Source organism: Leptopilina heterotoma, unplaced genomic scaffold (genome assembly GCF_015476425.1).
Source record: "Leptopilina heterotoma isolate Lh14 unplaced genomic scaffold, ASM1547642v1 Lhet_223, whole genome shotgun sequence".
In the NCBI taxonomy this organism is placed as follows: Eukaryota; Metazoa; Arthropoda; class Insecta; order Hymenoptera; family Figitidae; genus Leptopilina; species Leptopilina heterotoma.
The window spans coordinates 215,733-239,200 of record NW_025110941.1 but is presented as its reverse complement, the minus strand read 5'-3'; the positions used below and the strand labels follow the sequence as shown (position 1 = coordinate 239,200).

Below are 23,468 nucleotides of genomic sequence, written 5' to 3'. Positions count from 1 at the left end.
AAAACGGATACAGGAACAAGGAAAATGACAGAAGGTTTTGTAACTAGGCAATGAGTGCAAATAGAGCAAACCTATATCTGTATCTTTCTCACACTCATGGCCTAGTTACAAAACGCAACGCAAAACGCATAGTTATTGTGCCTGAACCTTTAATGTCGAAATTGATAGCGATTTTGTCATCCCTATAGTTTTTCCACATTATATAATATATATATTATATAGTTACAACAAAGTACATAATATAAATTGTAATCTTACCGCGCTTTGCTAATTATTTTCTTTGAAATGAAATTGAATTAATACAGGAAGAAGAAGGGGTTACGAATGATGCACCTTTCTTGTTTGATTAAGGGCCGTTTAGCGGAAGTAGAACCGGTTTAAGGTTCGTTTTTCTCGTGCCAAAAAAACAGCTGACAAAAAAGAGCTGTTACGATGGCTTTTGAATTTATTCTTACAAACTGTGGACTGTGATAGATTTTGCACACGATTTTTAGTGGAAATTCGGTATTTCCACAAGAATTTATCTTTTACTGAATATGATAGGAAAGAATGAACAAACCAAGGAAATTTCAAATTCTTGCCCGGATCGAATTAAATTGATCACCGAGAAAAGGCAATATCTGAAGGACTCAACTGCACAGGTCTGCAATTCATTATGTATTACTAATTTTTAATGTATTCATTGTTTATGGTCCTTAATGAATATTGTTTAATAAACATTATTTATCGCGAAACATACTCTTTAGTAAAATTATTAATTAATTGTTTTCTATTACAATAAATATGAAAGCTCCTAATCTAATATAATCTATGACAATAATTATACAGTACCCTTTTTTCATTACTATAAAAAATCCTTTGTTTTTTATAATACAGTAACATAAAATTTTCTCTTTGTAAGTCATTAAAAGTTATTAAAATTTAGAAAAAAATATTTCCTAATCAAAAAGATTCTGATACATTTAATTATAATATTTGAAAAGAAGTTTAATTTGCAATAATTTCTTAAGATCAACATTACTTTTCCAAAAATGAAGATTTTCTTAAACGTTTTTGTGTTAGTTTTAAAAATTAACTTCACTGAGGATCAAAATGTCTAATTTCTGCGTTAAAGTAAATAATCTATTTTTTGCATTGATAAAAATGAGGTGTCCAATTAATTACTACGTGTTTTAAAATCAGACACTTTCAAAAAATCAATTAAAAATGTTAATTTATATAAAATTTTTTTTATTGAGTAGAGTAAGTGCATCAATTGCTGCGCATTTGTGAAATGTGTAATTATTTATCACTTAAGAAAATATTAATACATAAAAAACGTTGAAAAAACTATTTTGAACAATACTTGGTACAATTATCTATATAGATATACATTTAAAATAAAATTACTTTAATTATTTAACTTTAAATTCTGCTTGTCGCAGAAACTGAAACATGCATGTGAAATGCGCAGCAATTGACACAGCGCGCAGAATTAGACGCTTTTGATATTCTTTTTAATTATTTAATTTTAATTAAACGCTCTAAATTTATAGGCTATTAATTTTTGTAAAAATTTCTCAAGAATACAAGCAATTGGTTTAATAAATTTTAAATTTAATTCCTTTGCTGTTTAAGTATATTTCTTTATATGCAAAAGATATTTTGGCTGGAATGCCGCAGGAACTAGTGCACTTACCCTAGATAATCTTTCATAGAACTAAAAAATCTTTAGATCACAAAAAACTAATGTTATTGCTTTATTTAAAAATAACTTTGTAATAAATATTTGTTTACAAAACACATATATACCTAAATATATTTATATTTCTAAAAGCACTCTCAACTAACTAATGCAACTTTTTGTGCTCTCATCCGAATTAGGGATTTTCAAAGTAAATGCGGGGCACTCGTATCAATACCCACAAACACCTTCGAAATGTCTGTAAATTTAATTAATTTCTTAAAATCCACTGAAATGTCCATTATTATCGTTTGATAAATAAAAAGTAGAATCTACAAGCTTTCGTTTGATATAAATTTTATTAAAATCGGAGGTAACGTGTTTTGAGATTTTTTAAAGTTCAACTTTTAAACTTCATTTTCTGTTTAAATTAAGTAATTAAAAAATAAATATATTTTTTATCAGAAAGTTCAGAAATCCTACTTTCTACTACTCATTTTTATTGGCTGTTTTTGGAATATTTTTTGTCCCCTTTCTCAGGAAAAATATTTCCCCTTTCACCTTTTTTGAGGATAAAAAGTACTGTGATATGATGTTTGAATTGTTGATAAGTAGAATAAAACATTCCTTAAAAGTAACTTTCTTCTCAAAAAAATTAATCGAGAATAGTACTTTTTATTTTTGTATACTAAATAATCAATAATTAAAGAATACAAAATAAAAGAAAAATTTTATTTTACAGGCACAGGACGAAATAAAAGTATGCTTCAAACGGTTGGTTGATGTGATAAAAGCCAGAGAGAAACAACTACTACGTCAGATTGATGCCATTCACACACAACAATTATCCCTTGTACAATCAAATTTAAAACTCCATTCTTCCATACCATCATTAATTGTGAATCTTAGTAAAGAAAATGACCTCGAGAAGGAAGTTTTACAATTCGGCAAAATCGAATTATCAGACATTAATTGCATAATTAATGATACTGAGCCATACAAAGTTGAGGATTATCAAGAAGCAAATCGAGATCATGTCAGTTTTGATAAGGAATTGCAAAAACAAAACTTTTCGAGTCCGTCCAATTCAAATTCCCAAAATGAAACCATTAAAACGAAAACTGACTCTACAAAATCCTGGGATTTAAATTCAACGGAATTGATGAACATTCAATTAATTGACGAGGACTTTGACGATTCTTATGTGACTAATTCAGAAATTAGTCTATCGGAATTGTTCAATAGTAATCTAGGCAATGGAGAGAGTGAAAGTTATCAAAAAGAATTTCATTTTTCGACAGCTGAGGAAAATTCCGTACAAACAAGAAACAAGGAGAATGCTTGTAATATTGAGAAAAAAAAGGAATTTCACAAAAGTCACACTGACGATTCTGAACATCCCAAACAAGTTCAGCAGTGGCTGCAGCAAATTTTAATCGAAACAGAAACTGAACCTAATGTACCTGAAATAGAACAATTCTCGGAAATTCCCAAGAGCCGAGCCATTCCTGATTTTCCACTGGAAACATGAAATAAAATCAAATTGAAGAGGAGTTACTTTTAACTAAATTTGCTTGTAACTTAAATATTACCATTTTCGTTGTTCCTGCTTCCTTTCCGGGGCCAAATTTTTTTGAAATGAAATGAGTACCGAAAAGTCTGATTTTCCTTAATACTATTTATACCGTCAAACTCATTTTTGTTTTCTAAAGTTCTGTATTTGAAAGCCATAAGTACTTACTTAAATTATATTTCCTTTCTTTATTTATGAATTTCTAAATAATATAAAAGTAAGAATGATTGTTTATGAGTGAATGCAAATAAATTATTCAAAAACCATTTTTTAAATTTACTTAAAACTCCTTCTTCGAAATACACATATAAATATACAGAAAATAAGTTTCTCGTGACATTGAAGAGTGAGAAATTTACTTTTGTAAGCAGAAAAAAATTAAACATGCTTTTTTTAAAATTAATATTTAATGGTACCCGTAAGCAAATGCATTTTTTATTGCTTAATATTAAATTTTACTTATTACTGTCAATTAAAAACATGTATTTATTTAATTTTATCTGTTAGCATTATTCACTATACTCAACAAGGACTTTGCTTTGCTTCAAACTTAAAGTGCATTCATTATATTGATCTGTTTCATTTGGAGTATTAAAATTATACATTATATTATAATATAAAACCTAGATTTTATTAAGATATACAATAGTATACAGTACATTACGTTCTCTATAAAATAATTTTTACGTTTAAATATATTAAATATTTAAAAATCGTTAGCTGTTATAATCAAATTTAAGAATATTGTTCCACCGGCTTTCGGTAAAATCCACATCATTTGAAAGAGAGTGTTGATAAATAATCTGTAAAGAAAAATATATTTTAAATTATTTTTTTATATAATAAAACAAAGAATTATGCTTATCAGGGTGTAATACACTACCGTACGTGAGTATCAGGACGCCCCTTTTTTAATGAGTGGAAAAATGCTTAAAACGTAGAAAATAAGAATGACAAAAATTTTTCGTATTTTTTTCCTGAAAGCTAATGAAATTATGAAAAGACTCGACACCTGATCGAAGAATTTTCGTTGACTATTCTGTCAGATACAGAAAAAATACTGGATTTTGAATGCTTTTCGTAATTTTTTAATTTCTCGAAAACTAATCAACTTTTATTAGCGTTCTTGGTCAACGAAAATTCTTCGATCAGGTGTCAGTCTTTTCATAATTTCATTAGCTTTCAGGAAAAAAATATAAAAAATTTTTGTCATTCTTATTTTCTACGTGTTAAGCATTTTTCCACTCATTAAAAAAGATACTCACGGACGGTAGTGTATATTAAATTTTGTAAAAGTATTTTATAATTTGGGGAAAAAGTGCAACGAAGTAAAATTTTGATATAAAAAATATTAAACTTTAAAAAAACTTATGTGCAATTTAGTAAAGTTATATTAAAATTTAATTAATATACTTGATATTTGATATAATTATACATACTAATTTCATATAAGTTTTTTAATGTTTAGTATTTTTTATATCAAAAAATTTTGCTTTGCGCATTTTGTCCTTAAATTGCAAAATATTTTTACAAAATTTCAAATATATTCTTTTATCTCTCTGTGTAGGGAAGAGTAGACTACATTGAACCATCGTCAACAGTGAACCACTTCAATTTTCTGAGAAATGACTGAGTGAAATTTTTTCTTATTCAATATGTAACTTAGTATTACCAAAGCAGACTATGTCCAAAAATTTCCGGCACGTAGGTTTATTATTTACAAAGAAAAACTAAAAAAAAATGTTTTTCACGTACAAAACAAAAAATTTGGTGGAAATATAATGACGTTTTTTATTGAAATAGGAAGTTTTAAAAACTAGTAAACTTGTGATTTATTTCGCTTAGGGTGTCAACTTCAATATTCCGATGTGATAAAGAATTTTAAATCTTACATAAATTTATTATAAACAGTTTTTGTTGTGAATTCCATGTGTATACAAACTGGTTAGAAAAAAATTAAATTACATTATTTAATCATAATATTTTCTGTTTGTAACGTGTGTATTAACTAAAGGAGTACTTCAATTTTATTTTGATACAAAAACCTGATCAAAATTTGTAGAATTTAATTAGTTCTTGGACTTTATAAAAAACCTAGTTCAATGTAGCCTACTCTCCCCTACGTATTATTATTTAGTCAATTTCAATTAATTTTACAGTACGTATCTGCAAAAATTGTATTAATTAACATTTTTCCCGTCTAAGCCACAAATCTGTTAGAATTTTTTGTCAATTAAACTTAAAAAAAACTTAATTATTTTGCTAGAAACATTTAAAAAATTCTTGAGTTTGCCTTGTTTTATTAAAATTAATATCATTTTTGAAATATTTCACATGTTTTAATGTTCTTTGAATGAAACTGAAACAGGAACCCAGTTGATTTAAAAAATTTTATGTTGTTTTAAACAAAAAGAACATTTAATTTTTAAAGTGGGCGTTATAATAACTGGATGCCAATTTCAAGATCATGTTCTTTGACTTATTTTAAAAGTAATTTTAATTTAAATATCTAATAGGGCTTCGTCCATAAATTACGTCACACTTTTTAAGGGGGGAGGGGGTCTATGAAAATGTGACTAATTGTGACAAAGGGGGGGTGAGGGCCTTTTATTTTGTTATGTCACACTTTATACTCTATTTATTATAATGAGAAAATTGTAATAAATAAAAATATCAAATATATTTCTTGTTTTTAAAATATTAAAAAATGTACTAATTATATAAGTAACTTTATTTATAAAAAAAATTCGAGGTAAAATTAGATATTGACAGTGATTCATTTTGGAAAAATTTATTAAAGGGGGGTTTACGAATTGTGACGTAATTTAGAGGGAGGGGGTTTCTTCAGATGTTACGTAGTGTGACAAAGGGGGGGAGGGGGTCAAAAATGGGCTAAACACGTGTGACGTAATTTATGGACGAAGCCTAGTTAGTAATGCGATAATTCTTTCCAAGAATATGCTTGTTGTACGACTCTAAAGGAAAATTCTGATATTTCGGAGTAAGAAAACCAATTGCAATCAAATTCAGTAATTTTAATCTGTACTTAAAAGAAATGTTTCCACCAAGTATTACGTCAAAAAAAACCTCTCCTATTGAACCGGAACTTCTAATGTTTACGTTCAAAAGTGAACAAAAATATTAACATATTGTATAAAGCTGTTTCCGTTGTTCGAATTTTTTTCGGAATCTGAAAGAAGCCACAGCGAAGATTTATTTAGAGTTTGCCTCATTCAATTTCGTTTGGTCGTTCAAAAGTTATTCAATTTTTATTTAATACATTTTTGGTTATAAAAATGTTGTAGGGTCAGTCCATTATATTTCATCTGAAGCCGTTGCGGCCTATTTTTAAAAAAATCTCATAATTTGTAAAAATGATGTTTAATATCCATAAAATTCATTTTTGAGAATTATTTTATAAAATTTTTTGAATTTAACTTAGAATTTTAATTTTTAAATTGAGTTGGACAGAAAAAAGGTTAGATTGACAGTTATGAAAATTTAATAAAAAAGCATGGAAATAATTTAGATAATACAAATTTCAAAATTGATATGTGTTAAAAATGAGCTAATTTACTTGTATAAATAGATTATATCATGTAAACATACCCAAAATAATAGATAAAAATTGATTTTAAAATTTACCTATGAAATGTCGAAAGTCACTACATTTTAATTAAATTTTTCTAAAAAGTGTATAAATATTAAAAAATTTATTACTTCTTAATGTAAAGTATTTTCAATGTACTTTCATAATATGTGGTAACTTTTTAATTTTATAATATAGAAATATGAAAAATTTTACCTTTAATATTGAGTGTTTCATGATTTTCATTGATTTTTATTACTTATTTCTTCTCAGGTGCAAGACTAAAAAATCCAATTTTTTTCTTAATATTTAAGTTTGAACTTCTTTTCCATTCTATTAAATTTTGGTGATGGAGAACGAGCTACTTTTCATTTTAAATTTATTTTTAAAAATCTGCTGAAAAAAAGAATTTATTGGTTAAAATGCAAGTAGATTTTTGCATGACTATTGAGATAGCCAACTTCAGTGTTATAAAATTACCTGCATTTTAACCAACAAATTCGTTTTTTCAGCAGATTTTTTAAACTAAATTTAAAATGAAAAGTAGCTCGTTCTCCATCACCAAAATTTAATAGAATGGAAAAGAAGTTCAAACTTAAATATTAAGACAAAAATTGGATTTTTTAGTCTTGCACCTGAGAAGAAATAAGTAATAAAAATCAATGAAAATCATGAAACACTCAATATTAAAGGTAAAATTTTTCATATTTCTATATTATAAAATTAAAAAGTTACCACATATTATGAAAGTACATTGAAAATACTTTACATTAAGAAGTAATAAATTTTTTAATATTTATACACTTTTTAGAAAAATTTAATTAAAATGTAGTGACTTTCGACATTTCATAGGTAAATTTTAAAATCAATTTTTATCTATTATTTTGGGTATGTTCACTGCAAAAATAAGTATCTTATTTGATATCTTAAAATAAGATGTAAGATGGAAAAATGGTATCTTACATCTTAAAATAAGATGTTTTCTAAAGTATCTTACTAATTTTTAAGATGTTTTATACGTCTTAGATATTTCTTCTATCTTAAAAGAGTAAGATACTTCTGTAAGTTTTTTAAAGTATCTTAAATTAAGATGTTTCTGTCTCAATAAGATGTTTAGCTATAAGATACTTGTGAATTGTAAGATGCGAAAAAAATTTAAGTTACTAAAAACTAAGATGCATAAAATGTCTTACAATGGTCTTACATATAAGCCCATAGTTAACCTCAAAACTTTTTTTCTGAAAAATATGCTGAAAATGTGTACGAAGATGCTTTTAGCATCTTAAATTAAGACATTTTAAATGACTAAAAAGTGACTACAATAACATCTTAGAAATGACTACAAAAACATCTTAATTAAGATACTTCTTTTTGCAGTGTTTACATGATATAATCTATTTATACAAGTAAATTAGCTCATTTTTAACACATATCAATTTTGAAATTTGTATTATCTAAATTATTTCCATGCTTTTTTATTAATTAAATTTTTATAACTGTCAATCTAACCTTTTTTCTGTCCAATTCAATTTAAAAATTAAAATTCTAAGTTAAATTCAAAAAATTTTATAAAATAATTCTCAAAAATGAATTTTATGGATATTAAACATCATTTTTACAAATTATGAGATTTTTTTAAAAATAGGCCGCAACGGCTTGAGATGAAATATAATGGACTGACCCTGTATAAACGTAGAATAAAAAATTTTTTCGTTTTTTTATGCTAAATTTTTTAGAAAAAGAATTAAGTGTTTTAGTTAAATTGGAAAGATTTCTTTTTAAGTGTAGATTAATATAATAAAATATTATATCACTGTTTTCTGTAAGTATAACCATTTTCATTACTAAATTATTTGTGAAAATTGTTTTTGTCAGCACAACAAAAATATTTTGTTGCCTCATTCAAAATGTTAGATTAATACAAGTAAAACTTTAAACAAAAAATTGAAATTTTTTTTGTATTTCTTTCCCTTTTTATTTACTATTTATTTATTTATTGGAAACGCAAGAATGTTCAACCAAAAATAAATTTGTTGCTCTTTTGCGACTTCTGAAGTTTGAATTGCAAAATTAAAAATGTATGTATGTAAAGAATATACCTTCGTTTTAAGATGATTTGTTTGTTGGCGAAGAATTTTGTTCTCCTTTTTCAAAGAATCCAAATTTTCTGCTATTTTTGCTATAGTCGTCGTCATAGATTGGAAAGTATTAGTGTAGTGACGATCATGACAAATGTTCTCCCCATCGTGCATCTTTAAAGCTTCTTGTTCTTCAACTACAAAAATAAAAAACTAATTACACCTTTTTTAATCCTAGAAGAATCAAATGAATTTTTTCATGTCCCAAATTTAAATTGTGCATAATATAATGTTACTATTGACGTACATCAACTTTTATAAAATGAATTTTATTCTTTAAATACGAAAGATAATTGTGTATTTTATTTTGAAATATAGTTAACAAATTTTCAATAACGTTACACGTTACATAAATGGAAAAAACCCAAAACTCAAAGCAAATTCTTCGCAATCAAGTCATGAACCGAATGAGTTGTTAGGGGTCTTTCATAAAATCTTTTGATTTTTTTTTAGAAATCTTTAGTGTTAGGAAAGAGATGTTTTGTAAGTCAAAGGGTTTTCAAAAATTTTTAAAATTGATGAAGTTACAGTACTTTTAATTTTTCGTCCAGGTTTTAAAAATCTCAAAAGAATAAATAAATTATCTAACAATTTGCGCAGCGCTTGATAGATATGAAACAAAAACTCAATCATCCGTAGAGTTAAGGCAAACAAAAATTTAGGCAACGAACTTAATCAGCAGTTAAAATATATTATTTGATATTAAAATTTTGCAAGACTTGTTTAGAACACTCAACACAATTCAAATGTTAATTTATGTACAAAACCTACGATTTGTTAATATACGAAGCTATGAATAGTCCCTTAATACAAATTTTTACCCACCTGAAGAATTTAGTTTTACTTCTTTTGCTAAAGCTGTAGGTGTACTTCCAGGTTTCAAAAACTTTTTACTTCCATTACAAGGAATCGTAAAGCTCTCTGAATTGAAATGATTCGAGCACAAGTAACTTTTTCTTTTCAACTCCTTTCTTTCCAAACCTAATATAAGAAGCCATTTCTTGTACAAATCATCATTTCGTGGAAATCTAAAAATTAAATTATTAAATCAATTAAACATCACAATTTTTTGGGAAATTTGATACTAATTAATATAATTTAATATCAATATAATTATTTAAAAGAGTAATATATTTGAGGCATTCTTTGCAATGTTACTCTCCCCTCTCTCTAAAAATGGTTTGTGTCTAAATTGATAGTTATAGGTTTAAAAGTTAGCTCATACAGTGTACTTTTAACGGTTCATACCACTTTACACGCCTGAAAATGTAGCTTTCTTGTAGAAATTCTTTTATGATCCCTGCAGATTTTATTGATCTAGATCTTTTTAAGTTGAACAAAGACACTCTATAACTATATAAAGAACTTCATATAATTAAAAATTATTATTTGTTTATTTAAAATTTAACAATATTTTTAGCCTTGCTAGAAATACCGATGCGAGTTATTCGAAAAACAGTGTTTTTTAGACGGTTTTTCGGTTAAAAAAATTAAATATTTTTAAATAATTCCGGCGGTACCCACACATCTGACGAAGAAGTGGTAAAAATTTCATAAGAATCCAATCGGTAGACTAGTTTCCGAAAAAAACATTACACAGAATCGGAAAATGTGGTTTCGAAAAAAATGCGTATAAAGTTACTATTGTATATCCCTTGCACGCGCTCAAATAGCACCGAAAATAATATATTTAGTGCTGTGATCTTTCTAAAATTTTTACACAACATCTTTGAGATATTTTACTTTCGAAATCCGTAATAAAAAAAATTATATTTTTTTAACTTGACAGAGTGGTATGCTATAATAGTATCATTCACTGTCCTGCTGCAGATCACCTTACTCTTTATCCTAGATAGATATTCGGGTGTTCTTTGTAATGTATAAAAATTGTAAAATTATATTTTAAAATTAATATTATTTTTTAATATAACATTTTGAGTTATTTACGTTTTAATATTCGTTGAAAACCCCCATATAAAGTAAGGTTATGCTGAGGTTACTTACTTATATAAATTTATATTATTCTCTGCATCAGGTAATTTTCCACACAAGAAACACTTTCCCATCTTGAAAAATCATACTTGGGTAATAGTATTTTTGAAAGAAAAATTTTCCTTTTCAATAGAATCTCTATTCAATTATTTATAAACTATATATACTTTTGACAATGGGCGGTATTCATAGGGCGGTATTCATAGTCGATACTTATTTCTTAAGCAGCGACTTAAGCTGCCACCTAGATTCATAGTCGTGCAATAAGCATTGCCTTAAGCCGCAACTTAAGCATATGCTTGATAAAGTAAATGCTTCGATTTTGAGATGCATAGTCCCATCTTAAGAATGACAAGTATTCATAGTCAAATAAGATGATCTTATTTGACATTGCCGGTGAACTTATTTGAACGAATTGAGGTTATGATTTTAAGTCAACGCTTTACATGACTTAAGCAATTACTTATTGTCTTTTTATAAATATTTATAATAAAAATGAAAAGATTTTTTGTTAAAAACAATTTAATAATAATTAAAATTTAATAATTTAGAAAAAAGGTTCAAAATTTATAAAATTTTCACGAGAAATAAAAAGTATTTTTTTTCATCGAAATGTTGAAAAAACATTTCGATATGCATCCACACACATACATCCGGAGAATTTGTTCCCCATGTTGAAATATTTATATACGCTATACTTGAAAATTTGTAAAAATAATTGATTCTAAGAAAATCGACACCCTATGAGGAAATAAAACTGTTAATATTAAATAATTATTAAAAAATACTATTTTTAAAAATTTTGTAGTTCCAAATGAAAGTTAATTGTTTTACCCCGTTTATATGCACTCTTGGTTCATTGTTTTAGGAAAAATAAGATTTTTTTATAAAAAGTTGCAAAAAAATTCATTTTACAATAACTTTTTTTAAACAAAATTTTTTCTGTCGTTTGTTTGTTAGAGACAATGGCCAAATAAAAATGCTTTTTTTCATTTCGATTATAAAAATACTCCTTATTTTTTGTAAAATTTCATTGATTCTGACTCAATAATTTTTTTTAGAAACAATATAATAATAGTTAAAATAATTTTTTCTATTTTTTAATACAGAAAAATTTAGAATCTAAATATAATATTTCGTGAGGAATAAGAATATTTCAATTTTCATCATTCTGGTAGTCATTTCTTGTATCCTTTTACTTTATAACTTTTATCCTAAAAATATTAAAATATGCATATTTTTCAGTTTTTTTGACCCCCCCTCCTCTCCCTTATCAGATATTTTATGTGCATTAGCGTCATTTTTTCTAATGAATATAAGCTATCTACTATCGCTTATTGGTAGATACAAGAGAATATTGACGGAAAAAGCCGAACGCTCAATAAGATCATCTTAAGCATTTGCTTGGTCAAGAAGTTCTTAAGCTGCATTTCCTTTACCAAGCAATTGCTTATTTTTGACTATGAATACATACGGTCTTAAGCTCGACTCATTCGAATAAGACCGACTTGATCAAGCAAAGCTTAAGTCCTTGCTTAAGTCGGGACTATGAATACCGCCCAAATGTGTCAGACGAAAATATTTACATCGTGATCGGAAATTCCATAAAGGAGGTTCTACAATGAATTCTTCCTTCTTCTGTTTTTATGGCCTCTGTCGCGTCACAGGTTATATTTTACGTATATTTCCGTTGGATTCACAAATAACCAATGGCTGGATTCTTTTTACTGTTATAACCGCTTGAAAGCGGGCACTGAATTTAAATTTGAATTTATTATTCAGATTAAAGGTGGGATTAATAAATGTACACTTATAATTGATTGGAAAAAAACCCTTTTCGGGTAAAAAACCAATTTTATTTAAGTTCAAATATTGTTTCTTTAAAATATACACTTCACAATTCTGTTTTACAAATAATTGTTTTATTGTTAAATATTAATTTAACAATTGTTTGTCGAAGGTTCGAAGGTTATTCACAAATTGTAAGATTCGTTGATTTAACAATAATACTTTTAAAGATATACACTAATAATTAGTGGTCTCTTCTCAAGTCTCGAAAATTGTCTGAGTCTTTGGGTCTCAGGCGCTCTCTTTATATACCCAACTAAAACTTTATATACCCAACTCTTTGTTTAACCAATCAGAGCGCTGATGACGTGGCACTTGACCAATAAGCGTTGAACATTCAAGGTCAAGTTATTGCGCATTTTCCAAATGACCAAAATAATGACACGTGTCAAGGTTAAATTATTACGCATTTAACAGATCTCAGGCCGCAGTCCCATGGCAGCGTTTTGCGTTGCGTTGTAATAAGAGAGAATGCAGCAAACGTATATTTGCGTCTTTTTCTCTCCCATTACGACGCAACGCAAAACGCTGTCATGGGACTCTACCCTTAAGGTTAAATTATTACGCATCCTACAAATGACTCATTATTGTCATTCATTCTACTGCGCAGTTTTTAACTGCGCAATAAAATAACCGTCATACGAAGATTTACAATATAATTTCACAGTTTTTCTTATCAATAATAAGAAGTACAAATTCAGTATTTCATAATCATAATTTCGTTTCATTTTTAAATTATAAGTAAAATATTTAATGCATATTCGTTAATTAATTAAACACTAATAATAATAATAAACTTAAATTAATATTAATATTATATCTAATTACAGTTTTATATAATTATTTATAATAATAGTTTTACAATATCTTTAAATAATACAATGATTACACGATAGAGAGAGAAAATAAAATTAAATTCGACTTGGTTAAATCCTTTAAAAAGGAAGCGGGATAATTTAAATAAAACAAGATTAAATTCCGTACAACGGAAGGGAAACCCGTTCGAAAGAAGATAATATATTTGTCTCCTTTCGAAGGTAAAACCCTTTAAGTTTATTAAAATACTTTGTTTTAATCAAGCTGACTAAGGAACTTAGACGACAAGAACCTTTCTAGTCAAGCGCAAGATTAGAACTCTGCAAATTTGTTGTCAGACGAGACGGAGATGCTCTCCGTCTTATGTTCATTTTAGTCCGAATGCGCATGCTCGCTATGACGCGCACTCTTGTTGGATATGTATTCAACATCGAGACACTAACACTTTTAAGGCACGACACTGTGAATTCTACACATACATAAAAGAGTATCTCTTATACATACTATATTCACTCATCATACTTTTGCTATATTTACAATAAATTGTTCTATTTATGATTAATGAATCTAAATTACAATTACACCATATTAAAATGTGTGAAGTGTCTTACATTATAATTATATTGTACATAAAGAATATACATGAAGATAATATAATATATACATAATTTCTAATATGTAAACATACTCATGTGCATATATACATCTGCACATTACACACTCATATATACACATTCAACATTTGTTAGTTAATAACAATAAGAAATAAAGTAGTTGTTTTGATATTAATTAGTAAAGTATAATTTGGAATAGAAGTTAGTACATTAATATCAAAATATGTAACATTAATTTAATTACAATAATTATTTTAATTATTATAGAAATTATAAATGAAATCAATTCATATTTATTTATCAGAAAAAATGCCAAATGTGGGATTTCCAAAACGTGCCTTTTTCATGAGAAAAAGGATATAACGAATTTTGCAGGCAGATGTGATTTTATTGCTCTACCTAAAAAAAGGGTCATCTTAAGAAATTGGTTCGCATATTTTTATGACGCCTTCTTTACCTACGGTTTACAACTCTATTGAGTTTCTAGAAAACGTTGTTTTTTTAGTTGACAGGAAATTCTGTTTCCTTATTACTGGAAATGTGTTTTTGAGTCTTAGACTAAATTTTATGATTTTATTAGAAGAACATATTGCTTGGAAATCCCTACGGCTATTTCTTAATTATTCTTTTCATTCATATTTTTAACATAAGAATGTTTTTGAATACATTCTTATTTTAAGGTATGTTTGTAAAAATACGATGCTAAGTTCAATTCAATCGCAAGGCTTTAATCAAAATATAATTAATATTATATTTTGCCGCGACATTTTAAACACATCTCGATTAATCGAGAAATACTCGAGCGAGATAATAGTCGCTCGTCACATGCCACAGCCTCCTACAATGAGGGTGCGATCCCATGTTAGCAGAATACGTCGACCGAAAGCAGAAAATCATGAGTGCAAAAAAGATAGGTAGATATTGTTGTTCTTTTCACCCTCATGATTTTCTGCTTTCGGTCGACGTATTCTGCTCACATGGAATCGCACCCTGAGGGTCAGGGTGGAGACCCATGACAGCGTTTTGCGTTGCGTCGTAATGGGAGAGAAAAAGATGCAAATATACGTTTGCTGCATTCTCTCTCATTACAACGCAATGCAAAACGCTGCCATGGGACTGCGGCCTCAAGTCCCATAGCACCGTTTGCGTTGTGTTTTGTAACTACACTGTAAAAAAATCTGGTGTAAAATAACACGAAACTTGTAATTTCACACATCAAAATTATAGGTTGTACGTAGTAAATTTATTTCGTTCCAAAAGTAGTTTTACTATTTTTAATAATTTTACATTATACGACTATGTAATTTAATAGTTTCGTGTAAATTTACTACGTCCGACGTAGGAAAATTTGATCACTATGTCCACTGTAAAAAATTCTCATGTAAATTTACTACGTCCGACGTAGGAAAAGAAAATCACTACGTCAAGCGTGTAATTTTACAAATGGCTGATCATTTGACATAACCTGCATGTTATTTTACATGCTCAATGTTAAAATGGGTTGCTTCAAATAGCGTTCTGTTCAAAAACATGCCGCATGTAATTTAACTAATGCGTAATCTGTTAAATAATACTAATTGAAAACACTAAAATATATATACTAATAATAAAAACACAAAAAAGGCAAAATGTCGGTGTTGGCAGTTCACTTTATTTTGAGCATGTGCAAGCATCCATATAATACACTGTAAAAAATTCTCATGTAAATTTACTACGTCCGACGTAGGAAAAGAAAATCACTACGTCAAGCGTGTAATTTTACAAATGGCTGATCATTTGACATAACCTGCATGTTATTTTACATGCTCAATGTTAAAATGGGTTGCTTCAAATAGCGTTCTGTTCAAAAACATGCCGCATGTAATTTAACTAATGCGTAATCTGTTAAATAATACTAATTGAAAACACTAAAATATATATACTAATAATAAAAACACAAAAAAGGCAAAATGTCGGTGTTGGCAGTTCACTTTATTTTGAGCATGTGCAAGCATCCATATAATATATTTAACTCCGCGCTAAAGGAAAAATACACGCGGCATGTAATCTTACATGCAATACAACGTAAATTTACGTATCCGTGGTAACTTTACATGACCATTGTAAATTCACAGAATAAAGTAAAAAAACAGACGAGTGTAATACAACATGCTGGACATAGTGATCAAATTTTCCTACGTCGGACGTAGTAAATTTACACAAAACTATTAAATTACATAGTCATATAAAGTAAAATTATTAAAAATAGTAAAACTACTTTGAAACTTAGTAAATTTACTACGTCCAGCCTATAATATTGCTGTGTAAAATTACATTCAGTATGTTTTAATACACCAGAATTTTTTACAGTGTATATTTAACTCCGCGCTAAAGGAAAAATACACGCGGCATGTAATCTTACATGCAATACAACGTAAATTTACGTATCCGTGGTAACTTTACATGACCATTGTAAATTCACAGAATAAAGTAAAAAAACAGACGAGTGTAATACAACATGCTGGACATAGTGATCAAATTTTCCTACGTCGGACGTAGTAAATTTACACAAAACTATTAAATTACATAGTCATATAAAGTAAAATTATTAAAAATAGTAAAACTACTTTGAAACTTAGTAAATTTACTACGTCCAGCCTATAATATTGCTGTGTAAAATTACATTCAGTATGTTTTAATACACCAGAATTTTTTACAGTGTCCGACGTGGTATTTTTACATTGCGTGTATTTCTACACTTTGACGTAATATTACGTCGCACGATCTGTACAATTACATGGCGAATGTAATTTTCTTATTCCTTTAAGATTTTCAAAAAATTTTCAAGTTTTTATAAATAACTCTAAAAAAGTGTATATAATGTACATTTATAGAAAGTATATGCTAATTTATAAGTAAATAATAATATAACAAAAAGTTTTGGGCTATATTTCATAAATACAAAAAGTTACGACTGAAAATATTATTTCAAAAAATATTTGCAGGTTATGTAGATTACAGTCGGCGTGTAAAAATACCACGTCGGACATAGGGACCAAACTTTCCAACGTCGGACATAGTAAATTTACAGCAGATTTTTTTACAGTGTAGGCCATGAGTGCAAATATAGCAAACATATATCTCTATCTCTCTCACACTCATGGTCTAGTTACAAAACGCAACACAAAACGCTGTCCCATGAGGCTGAAGTCCCATGGCAGCGTTTTGCGTTGCGTTTTGTAACTAGGCAATGAGTGCAAATAGAGCAAACCTATATCTGTATCTCTCTCACACTCATGGCCTAGTTACAAAACGCAACGCAAAACGCTGTCATGGGACTCCAGCCTTAGGGTGCAGTCCCATGGCACCGTTTTGCGTTGCGTTTTGTAACTAGGCCATGAGTGTGAGAGAGATGGAGATATATGTTTGCTATATTTGCACTCAGGGTGGAGTCCCATGACAGCGTTTTGCGTTGCGTCTTAATGGGAGAGAAAAAGACGCAAATATACGTTTGCTGCATTCTCTCTCATTACAACGCAACGCAAAACGCTGCCATGGGACTACACCCTCAGGCTGGAGTCCCATGACAGCGTTTTGCGTTGCGTTTTGTAACTATACCATGAGTGTGAGAGAGATACAGATATATGTTTGCTCTATTTGCACTCATTGCCTAGTTACAAAACGCAACGCAAAACGGTGCCATGGGACTGCACTCTAAGGCAATACTTGCAGAAAGCTCTTTATTTTCCTCTGCATGCTCAAGTAAATGTGACAGCACCTTTATGAGCAATCATTTTAAATTTTAAGTTTCTTGGTAATTTCCGTTTCCGGCCTTTCTAAACTCGCGTTCAGTACGTGAGACTCACGTGTCAATAGTTTCTATTGATTTCAGTTAAAAAATAACTGTAATCTTTTGTGAAATAGATAGTTTTCATATCTAAAACGCTAAAATGCCACCAAAGTTTGACCCCAATGAAGTTAAGAAAGGTAAAGTACTCAATTTAATTCATAATACTATTTTCTTGACACCTAACCTGCAACATCAAGTGATCTTTTTTGTAATTCATTTGTCATAAAAACGATCTTTCTGTTATAATAATTTTGTGAATTATTTGTTTTATTAGTGTTCTTGAGGTGTGTCGGAGGTGAAGTCGGTGCAACTTCTTCTCTTGCTCCAAAAATTGGTCCACTTGGTTTGGTGAGTACAAACTAACCTTAAAATATCACATGCTTGACAATTTTTTTACAAGAACACTTTAAAAAAAGCAAATGTTGCATTACAATCGAGTTGTAATTTCAAATTTTCTGGGTGGTAATTTTGCTATGATACGCGTAGCAGTTTTAACAATTGAACAGTATTTTCACAAGTGAAAAGTAAAATTACTACGTTTGTCATTGTATTTATTGCGGCATTTAGGGTAGCCATATGTCAGTAAAGCAACATTTTTGTCAGTTAAGTTAGGGAAATGTTCGGAGAAAAAATTTTTTGTCGGGAAATTTAGAAAATTGATATTTTTTCGACTTATTTTAAAAAATTGCGACATTCTCGACTTTTCTTCCCAATATTGCAACAAAATATATTTTTTAGTAATAAATGTAACTCATTTCCATTTTTATAGTGCGAAAAATAACTAAAAAATCTTTTAAAAATTTATTTGGAATCATTTTTCTATTCAAATTTTCGAAATATACAATTAAAAAGATTTTAAATAATTGAAATTTTGACAAATTTAATTGAAAATAATTAATTTTTTAAAAGTATTTTGTTAGAATTTTTGAAAATCAACTTTTGAAGAATTTTAATTGCAAATTTTCAAAATAATTGAATTAGGATCAAAAAATTTAATGAAAATATCATGAAAATTCATCAAAATATGAATTAGTTTTTTTCAATAATATACAAAAACTCTTTTAAGAAATTTAATTGTTTACGAGAAATTACATTAAAATATTTTTAAAAACTACTTAATTTTTAAAATTTTTTATCATAATAAAAGGGCATTTATTTTTTGTAAGCCCGTTTACTACTTAAATAAATAATTTTTTTAATATTTAATTACCTTCGAATAAAGCAAAAAAAAATTTACTTTTTTGAACTTTAAAATTTTTGAGAACGCATGGTCATATTTGTAATTAAAATTCTTCAAAAATTTGATTACTTATTATTTTTTGAAAATATTATACTTTAATAAACTTAAGAAAAAAACATGGACAGTTACAATTATTATAAAAAATTGAATTTTCTTATTTAAATAATTTAATTCTGGAAGAACTTTCGGAAAATTATTTAATATAATTGATTTAGAGATGAAGTTTAGTTGAAAAGTAGAGAAAATAATTATTAAATTTCATAAATTTTACTCATTTTCCGTAAATTTTCATATTTTCCTGTGAAAAAAATTTTGTCAAGGAAAATAATTTTAATGTCAATAAATTGTCAGGGAAATAAATATCAATACAAAATTTCTCAAAATGCTACAAAAATTCTGTTCTTTTAGTGCACTTTGAAAATATGGAGAAACTTAAATTCTTCTTCAATTTTTTACTTCACCTTAAAAACTTTTTTAAAAACCATAAAAAGTTAGTTGCATTTTTATGAAAAATTAAATTATAATGGGTGTCCAATTCCTCCTTAAATCGAAACCATGTCCATCTTGAGGCCCTTTTTTCTAAATAAATTTTAATTTTTAGTTTGTATCAATAAAAGATGAAAATCATTCTAAAATATAACATAACAATAAGAAACCATACAAAAAAATAAAGAAAGTTTACACTTTTTCATTCTTTTTCAATAATTTATTGTTTACATTTGTTTTCTGTCTCAAAAGAAAAACAATGACCTATAATAACTGATGTCGACCTGTAAATTCTGTAAAATATTTGAATTGTTCATCTACCGTATAGCTACTTTTTAAAAATAACGATATTACATTTCCTTTACAAATAAAAAATATCCAAATATTTAATTGCATATTAATTTCAGTCGCCGAAAAAAGTTGGTGACGATATCGCAAAAGCAACGAGCGACTGGAAAGGATTGAAGATCACTGTACAGTTGACGATTCAAAACAGACAGGCATCGATCTCAGTTGTTCCATCTGCAGCGTCCTTGATCATTAAGGCACTGAAAGAACCACCAAGGGACCGAAAGAAAGTTAAAATTCAAAAGCATGGAGGAAATTTGTCTTTTGATGACGTTATTAACATTGCCAGAGCCATGAGGACACGATCAATGGCCCGAGAACTGTGTGGGACCGTAAAAGAAATTTTGGGAACGTGTCAATCAGTCGGTTGCACTATTGACGGACGACCACCCCATGATTTCATTGATGACATTAAAAACGGTGAGGTCGAAGTACCAGAAGAATAAGTTATTTTAAATCATTTTTTTCAATCTGAGTCGAACAGTAACATCTTTTCACATATACTTGTGTATATTTGACACGTCATTTTTCAAATATATTTTTTTGAAAACCAGCCTTTTGGTGTTGATTTTATAGTTGATTCGAACTTTAAATTTTTTAATTATTCTTTTATGTAATTATATTGTTATTATAAATAGAAATTTTATTAGTTTATCATTTTTGTTAAACTTTTTATTTGAAATTTAAATTCGAATTAACTATAATAATCTTGAGATTCTTTCTTTCTTTCTTATTCTCACCTAAAGTAAGTCATATTTGTAATTAAAAATTAATCTTACATTAAATCAAGCAAAAACTTTCGTAAACATACCTATAATTTTTTGTTGGGCAAGATCTTTTTTACCGGAAAATAATCACATATGTTTGTGTTTATACTTTCAACTAATGTATCAAGAAGATTAAGCACAAGGTATGTCTTTTGACAATCTTCGAGATTTTAAAAGTCAATTATGAGAATTAAAGTAAATATGAATAAAGTTTTATAAAGATAAATATTTAATCAAAAATATTTTTAATAAATAATTTTTTGATCAATTTTCAATTAAGTAGAATTATATTTTATTCAATATAATTAATATTTTTCAAAACTTCAAATAAAAAAATATTTTTATAGTTAAATAAATGTTTGTTGTAATGTTTAATTATCCTAATTATGTAATTGTCCAATATTTTAAAATGACCAAATTTTAATTATAAACGTGTAAATGTTTTTACAATATGCAATATCAACTTAATTTAAATTTTACAATGTCGATTGTTTTCTTAATTCTAAACACTATACTTTGTTGCTACAAATTCGTCGTTGTTTTTTTACATAGTAGGCAGGAGGTATTGGCAGTATCAATTCAACATTTATTAACAATTCTGGTTTACTTAGGTTTATCGGTCCAAGAACAATTTCACCTTGAACAGGGGCAAAATTCTAATGTATAGAATAATTGAACGGTTTCAAATTTTCAAAATTTCCTGACAATCAAAACTATTCTAGGCCATATTTTTAAAATTCTCTAACTAAATATAAGATTTTAATTTATATGTGGCATATAAAATAATTCAATGAAGCTTACTATAAAGCCTTTATATTGTTATTAATTAACATATTTGTTCCGTATCTAAGTTCTAAAATTAATTATTGAAGTTTTCTAAAATTAGAGTGAGAAAAAAAAATTAAATAAGGTAAAGGTCCCAATTATGGGACAATTTACAATTTTGTCCCTATTATGAGACAGTATTACAAAAAATAAAATAAATGCAATTAAAATTGGTCATAAGAAATTTCTACTTATTTCAAAAAATTTTACACGTTATAAGAATAATTATTTGTGTATATCATTTAATTTAATAAGAAATGTTTATTTGCATTTTAGATTTTAAATTAAGGTAAGCCAGGTTTTTCGTCAGACTACCGTCCCACATTAGGTACACTTATTATTTGCTATCCCTCACTGAGAGAACAGAGTAGTTATCGCAACCAATAAAATGCTTACGAAAACCATTTTGGTTAGTAAACTATACTGCTGCTAATTGGATAGTTGAAGATAGCATTTTTAAATAGTAAAAGATTTACCATTTTCTATTAGTAAAGGCAACTATTTTAGTTGGTAGGGACCACTAATAAAAGTTCTAATAGGTACATTTGCTTAGTTCATTTTACAATAAATAAATATATAACAACAATTATTTATCTAATATTATTCGCACACTATAAAGACATGATAAACATATTTTTTAATGTGCGAATAATATTAGAAAAGTAATTATCATTATCCTTACAAAAATAACACTGCACTTTTTCCTCGAGTATACAAAATATTCACAAGTTGCACTTATTACACGTCCTTTACATTCTTCGACTCTCGATATCTCTTCTGACAGTTTCCACACACTCGATATTCTTCTTATCACAAAAATAACAAAAAGTTAGAAACAAATAACCACATAAATCTTTAACAAATGCACTAAGAGGGCAACACTATGTTATGCGTCATATGTCAAGCCGACATTTTTTTTCTCGTTTACTAACGAAAATGGTAAAGCCAACTATTTTTGTGGATGCATTTACTATTTCACATTTACTAATTCTAAATAGTTACGTTTGATATGCAAAATATTAAAACTTACTGGTAAAATTACTAGATTTTACTAACTAAATAGACGGGAGAATAAATTTTGCCTTTACTAATAAAAAAGTAGTTGCTCTAACCATTCATTTCTCTCAGTGCTATTATGAGACACCATGAAGGAGGATAAGGAGACCTCACGCCCATAGTTCGTAGCGCTAAAAGTATGCCCTTTGTAGGGGGGGGGTTAGAGATACCTATGGCTTTAAATGAAAAGTCTCCTCCCTTACATCAGCGCTCCGTGATGAAAATATAAACTATATAAAACAATATTTATGTTTAATTGCAATCAGACTGCAATACAACAATTATTATTAAACATCTTATTTAATTTCTATTTAACGCAATCTGATATGCATGTATTTATGAAATTCATTTTTATTTACTACAAAACTATAAAATAATATTTTTTACACAAATACTAACATGCAATCAGGAGTGTCGACCGCTTGACATAACCTCAAACTAAAAAGTAATTTTTAACAGCAAATGAAGCTATAATTAAAATGATTTCACCAAATTCTAAAAGATTCTTCTTAAGAATTAATTCTTCTTAAATGACTTTAGGCACTGCCAACTGTCAGAACAATTCTGAAAGATTAAGTTGTACAAATTAGGTTATGAGGTTATGTCAAGCGGTTGACACACCTTAAAACACTAAAACAGTAGGAAAATAGTTCTCTATTTTCACGAAAGAGGCGCAAATGTTAG

At 27.7% G+C, this 23,468-nt stretch overlaps 3 protein-coding genes across 3 annotated transcripts; 2 read left to right on the top strand and 1 right to left on the bottom strand.

The window, feature by feature from the left end:
* Positions 1-164: 164 nt before the first annotated feature.
* LOC122502227 lies at positions 165-3,502 on the top strand. Its single transcript, XM_043612169.1, has 2 exons — positions 165-641; positions 2,406-3,502. The coding sequence occupies exons 1-2, from the start codon at positions 537-539 to the stop codon at positions 3,192-3,194; spliced, it is 894 nt and encodes a 297-aa protein (XP_043468104.1). The 5' UTR covers positions 165-536; the 3' UTR covers positions 3,195-3,502.
* Positions 3,503-3,845: 343 nt separating this feature from the next.
* LOC122502228 lies at positions 3,846-11,432 on the bottom strand. The gene is made up of 4 exons (XM_043612170.1): positions 10,968-11,432; positions 9,789-9,991; positions 8,925-9,100; positions 3,846-4,039 (listed from the first exon to the last, which is right to left on the bottom strand). The coding sequence occupies exons 1-4, from the start codon at positions 11,027-11,029 to the stop codon at positions 3,953-3,955; spliced, it is 528 nt and encodes a 175-aa protein (XP_043468105.1). The 5' UTR covers positions 11,030-11,432; the 3' UTR covers positions 3,846-3,952.
* Positions 11,433-18,021: 6,589 nt separating this feature from the next.
* Positions 18,022-20,689, top strand: LOC122502226 (60S ribosomal protein L12). Its single transcript, XM_043612168.1, has 3 exons — positions 18,022-18,199; positions 18,337-18,410; positions 20,196-20,689. Exons 1-3 carry the CDS (start codon positions 18,163-18,165, stop codon positions 20,580-20,582), a joined length of 498 nt encoding a protein of 165 aa, XP_043468103.1. The 5' UTR covers positions 18,022-18,162; the 3' UTR covers positions 20,583-20,689.
* The last annotated feature ends 2,779 nt before the right edge of the window (positions 20,690-23,468 follow it).